The sequence below is a fragment of the Sander lucioperca genome, chromosome 8 (assembly GCF_008315115.2).
Source record: "Sander lucioperca isolate FBNREF2018 chromosome 8, SLUC_FBN_1.2, whole genome shotgun sequence".
Taxonomy (NCBI): Eukaryota; Metazoa; Chordata; class Actinopteri; order Perciformes; family Percidae; genus Sander; species Sander lucioperca.
The window spans coordinates 30,399,610-30,408,523 of NC_050180.1; the positions used below are offsets into that span (position 1 = coordinate 30,399,610).

General features: G+C 39.2%; 2 protein-coding genes across 3 annotated transcripts; one reads left to right on the forward strand and one right to left on the reverse strand.

The window, feature by feature from the left end:
- The first annotated feature begins 280 nt into the window (after positions 1-280).
- LOC116043901 lies at positions 281-3,680 on the forward strand. Of its 2 annotated transcripts, none has more exons than XM_031290921.2 (4): positions 281-985; positions 1,620-1,691; positions 1,861-1,926; positions 2,179-3,680. In XM_031290921.2, exons 1-4 carry the CDS (start codon positions 869-871, stop codon positions 2,971-2,973), a joined length of 1,050 nt encoding a protein of 349 aa, XP_031146781.1. In that variant the 5' UTR covers positions 281-868; the 3' UTR covers positions 2,974-3,680. The 2 variants fall into 2 exon arrangements, with proteins under 2 accessions (XP_031146781.1, XP_031146782.1); XM_031290922.2 differs by having other exon boundaries at positions 1,861-1,922.
- A 1,836-nt stretch (positions 3,681-5,516) lies between these two features.
- Positions 5,517-7,508, reverse strand: LOC116043809. Its single transcript, XM_036004445.1, has 4 exons — positions 7,443-7,508; positions 6,397-6,597; positions 6,128-6,317; positions 5,517-5,851 (listed from the first exon to the last, which is right to left on the reverse strand). Exons 2-4 carry the CDS (start codon positions 6,499-6,501, stop codon positions 5,517-5,519), a joined length of 630 nt encoding a protein of 209 aa, XP_035860338.1. The 5' UTR covers positions 6,502-6,597; positions 7,443-7,508.
- Between the last annotated feature and the right edge of the window lie 1,406 nt (positions 7,509-8,914).

Consider the following 8,914-nt stretch of genomic DNA (forward strand, 5'->3'; position numbering starts at 1 on the left):
CAGGGACATCTCGCAGAGCATAAATATGCCACACACCTAAAACCATGAACTAAACTATGGGGTGCCGNNNTAAATCTAAATATTAAATGTTACACCTAAATGTTAAATCTAAATGCTAAATCTAAATGTTAAATTTAAATCTAAATGTTAAATCTAAATATTAAATCTAAATCTAAATGTTAAATCTAAATGCTAAATCTAAATCTAAATGTTAAATCTAAATGTTAAATTTAAATCTAAATCTAAATCTAAATGTTAAATCTAAATATTAAATCTAAATCTAAATGCTAAAACTAAATCTAATTGTTAAATCTAAATGTTAAATCTAAATGATAAATCTAAATCTAAATCTAAATGTTAAATCTAAATGATAAATCTAAATGTTAAATCTAAATATTAAATCTAAATCTAAATGTTAAATCTAAATGTTAAATCTAAATCTAAATGTTGAATCTAAATGTTTCGGGTGAAACTAAATATTTAACTAATATGCAAATTCAAAATGCCGGTAACCGGAAGTGCCAAAATAAAAGCTCGAGGAGGTCAGTGTGTGTTTATAGTGTCAAATAACGAATAAAAACCATCTCATCCGGGGAAATGGACTCTTGGACATGGATTATCGTGATAATAACTACCTAAAATAATAAACACGTTTGGAGAAACTGTATTTGAAGAGTAGGCTACTTTGAGTTTTTAGTGTCACTTTTATGAAGGGTGCGGGACTTATGACCTGTAGCCATAATAGCCAGCCACGAGGGGGCTCACTTTGACTGATCTGTCATGTTCGCTTGCATGAAGGCCAGCAAGAGCCTTTCCCCGCCCGCCCCTGACCAGGTACGGTACTGTCGGTCATGGTCGCTCTGCGAAAATGTCCAACGAATCGGCGTTAGCCGAGAACATCGGCAGAGCCGTCCTGGTGGCTATACAAAATTTTTCAACAGCGACAGCAACCGCCTCAGGGCCACCACAGCCACAGGCCACCTCGGTAAGTATGTTTTCCAAATCACGTAGCATTGGATTCTTGTCAAGGCTAACTTAACTAAACTAGCTAACGGTAGCCAGTAGAGATTTGCTACTAGCACCAATGCACTTTATGTGTAGCACATTTGTTTCTATAAACCATAAAACTCACACCGGTTACGTGACGCAGTGGGATGAACTCATGAGTAAATGTGAGTTCAAGATTATGTGAAGATGTTCTGAGCAGCAAAGCATGAATTATATAATTTAGCGTTACAGCTAACGGAGGCTACTTGTCACCCCTCAGGCCCACAAATGACACTGTAAATTGTTGGTCAAATGGAAATCTGCCTCTGTCCTCAGTCAGACATCTCACCTTGGCTTACCTGCTGGCCTTTACTCACAAGATAAAACCGTTCTCTGCTTGGCTAGAGAGAGAGAGTAATGCTGATGGAGGACAGAGGCAGTCACAATGATAATGACATTCAATTTAATGTGAATAAGGTACCAGAGTCAGAGTGCATACTGTAAAAAAGCACAAAATGTATCTCTCTTTGTTTCCTTTGCCAATCTCAACCCTGGTTTTTGACTGATGGGTATATAAACATTAAAAACACATGAAATATAATGTTGCTAATATTTAGCTAATGTCTCTTCAGGCTCCCACCACCTACAATAACACACCGGGGCCAGCCACACCCACCACCTCCACTGGGACATCATACCGCTCGGTATACTTTCATACTCATGTAACCTAGCTGGCTGTTTGTTGTTTTTTTAATTTGTGTGGTGTAATGTTTCGGCATTAGTTCCAATCATGGTGGCATATTTTACACGACACTAACATGTGACAAGATAACAACGTCTTTGGTATTTTGTGTATATTTTAAAACTCCTCAGGGCTCCAGCACCAGCGCTACCATACCTTTACCAGCAACAGACTTCGCTCCAGTGACCTGTCTGTCAGTAAGTACTCATTAATATTCGTGTTCATATTTGTTTATTTCTCATTTACCTCTCAGTAACCTCTCATCTTTTGATTGTCCATTTTATTTAAACATTCCTTAAATAAATGTACAGTACAATCTATAATTCTCTTCAGTCAGAAAGATGAGTGGATGTGAATGCTCATCTGTTATAGTGTCTATAATTCTCTCTTGAATAACCCTTGTTTGTTATAGAAACATGCCAAATGTAATATTCTTTGCTGTGTTCTAGAATGACTACCAAGGAAGACATCAGATTTCCAAAGAGGAGCTTGAACATGTTCTTTCACTGAAAACCACCTTTACAGAAGCGGCATCTATTCTTTCAATCTCAAGGCCAACTTTCTACAAGTTACTGCAAGACTATAATATCCCAACGTCAAAATTTAAGAGCATCAGTGATCAACAGTTGGATCTTGAAGTGTCACAAATAAAAACTGAACACCCAAATGTTGGAGAAGTGATGCTTATGGGGCATCTCCGCTCCAAAAACATTGTGGTTCAAAGACAACGTGTAAGAGATTCACTGCGAAGGATGGACCCAATTGGTGTCCTAGCCAGGAGAAGAACAGCAATAGCTCGGCGAGTATACTCTGTCCCACATCCAAATTTCATATGGCATGTAGACGGAAATCATAAGTTGATTAGGTGGAAATTGTTCGTTCATGGTGCCATAGACGGCTACAGTAGGATGTTGATGTTTCTTCATTGCTCCAACAATAATCGTGCTGAAACTGTAAGAGACCTCTTTACTGCAGCTGTTGGACAGTTTGGCAGACCACTGCACATCAGGACTGATCACGGAGGAGAGAACGTTCAGATTTGGGAGGACATGCATGCGAGCAGGGGGGAAGGCTCTGTCTTAACAGGAAGTTCTGTACACAACCAGAGGATCGAGCTTTTTAACCGAGACTTGAACAAAAACTGCAGCCATATTTATGCACCCATTTTTTATGAACTGGAATCCCTGGGTATTCTAGACATATGCAACAGACCTATTTTGTCTCCATTATGTCTTTCTACCTAGAATCAACCGCACTTTGGAGGAATTCAAAGCTGGATTTAACAATCACTCTATGTCATCTGAAGGAAATAGAACACCAGTTCAGCTTTTTACTCTGGACAATGATTTGCCTCATCTTCACAACCCAGAACTCTCAACAGCAGGGGTAGTTTTTTGTTCCTCACCAAAACTCTCAAAGAGGATTTTCCCCATTGAATGACAGGGATTTGCAAGAACTGAATGATGCCATTAACCCTCTTCAAAATGACAACAACAATGGCAAAACATTGTTTCAGAGAACACAACAGTTTATTTTTGATAAACTTGTAAATGTGTGATCTCAGTATAACATGGACAACTGGGTAACATTAGCCTTATTGTACTTTCAAAAGTACACTGTGAAACAAATATTGATGTTTTGTTGTGCTTCTTGAACTGCAAGATTTAAAGCCTCTTGCCAGCATATAGATGTTTGAAAATTACATAATGGCACATACTTGATGTCAGTGTTAAAAAGGCTACAGACGCACTTTTGCATCTGTTTTCTGTCAAAAGCAACGGTACTGTGGATAAATACAAAATGACTCCTGTTATGTGAAAGAACAGTGAAATACTTTTCAGGGCTCTACAGATGTATTGATACATAACTGTCTTCCACTACATTGCAGTACATTGTTCCTGATTTTTAAAGTACCTAAATATGCAAAGTAAAACTACTCAGTGAAGTAAAATGATACCTGTCAATGTTTTATAATATCTTATACATTACATACATAACTATTGTATCTTTATTATGTATCTCTGAGAAGATGGCTGTTCATAAGGTAAGACAAAAACTGTTTTCAGCTTTGTGATGATGCATTTTGCAACTAATCCAAAAGGTTTTGTAAAGTGCTTGAGGAGTAGGAATAGGAGAAGGAATTTTTTCAACACGTGAACAAATACATTTTTCAGTTATCACAAAACATTTAACATCAATAAATCTGAATATACTGGCTTTCAATGGTGAGGAGGGGAATTAAAAATTGTAATCTGAAAAGTACTTCAAATTTCTACGGAAGTACCTTACTTGAGTAAATGTACATAGTTTATTCCTTCACTACTGTTTCAGTAAAAAAAACACGTAGTTAAATTCATCAACAATCATTGTTAAAAAACATATCACAAGGTTAAAGTAACTACATTAGTGATTTATTACTCCGATGACTGGTTCCATATCCTTCCAATCATACAGTACAACATCTTACAGTATAAAGAAGGGTCAGATACAGTAGTCACAGAGGTAACACTTTTTGTAATTAACATCCACAAACAGGAATAGAGTTTTTAACAATCAAAAACCACAGAAACCACATGGAAACCAGAGCCGATAGCTCTATCGATCCTTTTATACTAATACGTACAGCCAACCTTAAGTCCTTAAACTATAATGAACTCAAAGGGGCTACGGTTGCACACTCTTGTTCAAGTACAGCTACTGAATTATTTTTTTTTTTTTAATTATTTTTCATTAGGCTATACTGATTGCATATGGCTGGCTGGTGATTTACAGAAATCAGAAAGTGATAGATGTGTTCACATAATGTGTACATCACAATGTTACCTTTGTATTGCAAAGCTCTTAACAGAAAGTGAGGGGACAATGGAGCGGGAGATTGGTTGGAGAATCGGCGCAGCGGGTGCGGTGTTACACTCAATTTATCGCACCGTTGTGACGAAAAGAGAGCTGAGCCAGAAGGCAAAGCTCTCAATCTACCGGTCAGTTTTCGTTCCTACCCTCACCTATGGTCATGAAGGCTGGGTCATGACCGAAAGAACAAGATCCAGGGTACAAGCGGCCGAAATGGGTTTCCTCAGGAGGGTGGCTGGCGTCTCCCTTAGAGATAGGGTGAGAAGCTCAGTCATCCGTGAGGAGCTCGGAGTAGAGCCGCTGCTCCTTCGCGTCGAAAGGAGCCAGTTGAGGTGGTTCGGGCATCTGGTAAGGATGCCCCCTGGGCGCCTCCCTAGGGAGGTGTTCCAGGCACGTCCAGCTGGGAGGAGGCCTCCGGGAAGACCCAGGACTAGGTGGAGGGATTATATCTCCAACCTGGCCTGGGAACGCCTCGGGATCCCCCAGTCGGAGCTGGTTAATGTGGCTCGGGAAAGGGAAGTTTGGGGTCCCCTGCTGGAGCTGCTACCCCCGCGACCCGTTACCGGATAAGCGGAAGAAGATGGATGGATGGATGGAGCTTTCTTATGTACTGCAATTGAAACCACTGCTTTATAATATGGACAAACTATGTCCTCTATGAAATACACTTACACATGGACGCAATCAACCACTGGGCTGTAGTGTAAAGTTTTAGGGTTGTTACCATGAGGGGGGGCAGAGGGTACACAGAACACCACAGCAGCCTGGTTTGACAAACATGGGGAGCCCTGCACTAAACAGTGGTGTATTACACTGCAGGGGTTCTTTTACAAATTAACTGATTTCAGTAAATTAGTAGTAGATTTACAGTAAAAATCAAAACTAGGACAGTACACTTATGCTCCAGTTGTGCTTGCAAAAAATAAGCCTTGTACTTTTAATGGTAGCTGTTAAACATCTCGTTGTTTAAATGGTGCTGAATAAAAATCCATTCATTAGTGCTTAGGAAGCAGTAGTTAAATTCATCATCATCAGCCATTGTTGTTGCGTTCACAAAAAGGTGAAGCTCATTTGCACAAGTGTGCGCAATGGGAAGATGTTTTTTGTCATCATGAATAAATATTAATTTAGGAGTTGGATGAAAACCAATGGCTGGGACTTTGCTGCTCCCTGTAGCAAATGCCAGGATGTGACCAGGGCTCAAAGTCTTGAGGAATGCCTCCTCATCGTTGGTTAGAGTCCTGTCCCCATATGTCTCGCTCAGCTCTTTATCTAAAAGCAAAGGGAAACCAGTGTTGACTTGGAGACTGGAAAATACTCAGGTTTAAGAAAGCCTGAATCAATGAGTGACTAATGGATTAGTGTATAGGTATTTTGGTGAAAAAGCAATTTTATTCTGAAAAGCAATCAGATAACAACTGTATTCTTGTTTGTGGTACATAAACATTAGATAGGCACAGCTTCATGAGTTGTAAAGAATAAAATGAATCTGTAAATGTCCTGGATTGCCTTATTGTATAATATACTGAATTACAAATACATACTTACTTTCAACACATTGGAGAAACTCCCTAAATTTGACCACCATCAACTCCTCCTTAGCTCTTCTGTTGCTCCCCAGTACGGAGTAGCTTGGTTTGAGAATACCAGCTACAAAATCAGCTTCTTGACCTTTGTCCTCTCCTGGTATATCAAGCAGCACACGCAAGCTGGGGTTCTCTCTCAGGAGTGATAAAACCTGGAGGGAAATTCAACACCATAAATGAAAGGCCATAAAGATAATCAAAGGTGATACAGAACTGTGAGGTAAATCTTACTCCATAGTGGGACAAGCCATCAATGAGTTGATCAAGACAGCTCTGCCGTTGCACAACAGTATGGTATAGAACTGCATTTTTCACAAACACATCTCTGTTGGCCATGGTGACTACGAGTGGAAGCCCCTCTACTTGATATCGCCATGTGTCACAGCAGCTGACTGCTTTCTCCAAATCATCCTGCAAGGTTGCACGTTGAACCTAAATATTACAGATCAAATGTTATTTTCTCAAATTACTGCATTTAACCAACATTTACAGAAGTACTATGTAGACTGTGCATTTCACTTAATAGTTACTTACCTATGACAAGAAAAGTTTGAATTTTTAGTTATTTATTTGGTAATATGAAACCAAAATTATTTTGATAATGCATTCCACCAAAATAAAAGTAACTGTACTGCTGTGGAATATTCAAAAAAAGCAATAATGTGAGAGGGAAGCATGCAGCCTTTGGAGAAATCTGGGGCCCCTTCACAGACATTCTGCCTTCTCTGGACTTGGCTGACCATGCTAGTGTGAGCCCTCCTGGACCGGCTTTAAATTAGCCCTCTGCAGGTTTGTCTTGTATAACTTCCTCATTGATACATTTGTTGTGAGTAATGTCTAGATTTATATAGATATGTATGTATACAGATGGGTGTATGTATAAACTGTATATAGACTGTGTAGATATATGAAAGGAAACTGAGAACCATACAAGGGATGAGGGTGGGGGGTGAGATGGGAAAAGTTTGTGTAATATTTGTGTTTTTGTTTTGCATTGATTTTATTTACTTAGCTTTTTTTTTTTCCTGTTATCTCTTCTGATGTTCAAAAATCAAAAATCATCATCCTTGTACGGTGTGTCTATAAGGTTATACATTTATGTAAGTTCCTTTTGTAAAATACGATTTTCAATGTATCAAACTATAGATCCTTGCTACACACCATTAACATTTTGTAAGAGCTTTTGTTAATAAAAACAAATCTATAAAAAAAAAAAAAAAAAAAAAAAAAGCAAAGGCTTACTACAATAGTCTTCAGATCAGAACATTGTGCATTACCTTATTGAGGTTCTCCCTTAAATCAGGGTCACCTATATCATCAGGTGTCACATGAGCTTGAAGGATGTCCCCGGACACAATGTAGTCCACTACACTCGGGGATAGGAATGCAGCTGGTTCACCCCCTTGCTCTATTATTGTAGACATCATCCTGCCAATGGTTCGATACACTCCATTTTGCAAGTGGAGCATGTTCAGTCTTGGTGTGCATCCATTTGGTATGCCTGAAAGATTAAATAAATTTGCAGCACATTCTGTATTATTTTCTCTGGCATTTACAAACCAATATTTGTGGTCAGGTAGCCACAATATATATATATATATATATATATATATATTTATATTTATAAAAAAAACCTTCAAAAGCTCCACTGTCCTGGAAGATAGCCTTCACCAGTAAGCGGAAAAACTCTCGTCTGGGACCCCCAAGGTCAGCAGCATCTTCCGCAGCATCATGTTCATCGCTTGCAAATGTGACATAGAGCGTGTCACAGCTTTCTGCAAAACTGGGTCTCTTAAACACACGTAAGGCTGTGGTCCAAACATTGGTTCGACTGATATAGATCGGTCTTGTTCCCAATGTAATAACTCTCTCACTGTGAGCTTGTAGAAGGCCTGCAATTTCTTCTTTGCTCAGCATTTCAGATGACCTATATTAAAAAAGACAATGATAAAGATAAACAGACCTTTGGCTATCTGTGCATTTACTCCACTATCACCTTCAGTGCACGATGATATAACTGTTCGATGTTGTTTGCAATGTTTACACTGGTGTAAACAAGATATTTACCGTAATAAAAAATTACTTGCAACTCTTACTTACATACTTACACACTCTTCTAGTAGACTACGCTGAATTGCCTCTTCAAGAGCCTCATCTTCCTCCAGATAAACAGGGCTGAGCAAACGGAGATAAACAGGGACAGCAGAAAATTCAGCAGAAATCAGAGAGAGAGAGAGAGAGAGAGAGAGAGACAGACAGACAGACAGACAGACAGACAGACAGACACAGAGAGGGAGAGAGAGAGAGAGAGAGAGAGAGAGAGAGAGAGAGAGACTTTTATCAGAGGTTCATAATGTAAACAGACCAACATCTACACTGCTGTATTCCTATGAAGCCCAAACAATATCTTACACAAATTCTGCCACATTATAAGGAAACACTTGTCTCGGGTCCTCTGCCTGGCCCTGACTTTCACTCTCTTGAGTGCTGCTCTCTGTCTCCTGACATCTGGCCTCACTTTCCCTCTGTGGTGAAGGCACTGTACTCCGCACTGCATAAAGAAAAGGAGGTCAAAGGGAACACATTACATTACATTTGGTTAAAGTTCATTGATTGCTCTCGGCAAGTGGAAAATCAGGGCTACAATCCTAAAGTGTGAACTCAACTTTTGCAGTAAATAAAGCAGTAATTACTGAGTTGTCAAGGACAAGGGTATACTTTATTAATCACACATACAATTTAGTACAGT

Coding starts and splice junctions, on each gene's coding strand:
- LOC116043901 (XM_031290921.2), top strand. CDS start 869: ATGTCCAACGAATCGGCGTTAGCCGAGAACATCGGCAGAGCCGTCCTG. Junction 986..1,619: donor CACAGCCACAGGCCACCTCG/GTAAGTATGTTT, acceptor ATGTCTCTTCAG/GCTCCCACCACCTACAATAA. Junction 1,927..2,178: donor CTCCAGTGACCTGTCTGTCA/GTAAGTACTCAT, acceptor GCTGTGTTCTAG/AATGACTACCAAGGAAGACA.
- LOC116043809 (XM_036004445.1), bottom strand. CDS start 6,501: ATGGCCAACAGAGATGTGTTTGTGAAAAATGCAGTTCTATACCATACT. Junction 6,318..6,396: donor ATGGCTTGTCCCACTATGGA/GTAAGATTTACC, acceptor ATTTCCCTCCAG/GTTTTATCACTCCTGAGAGA. Junction 5,852..6,127: donor GTTTCTCCAATGTGTTGAAA/GTAAGTATGTAT, acceptor CTTTGCTTTTAG/ATAAAGAGCTGAGCGAGACA.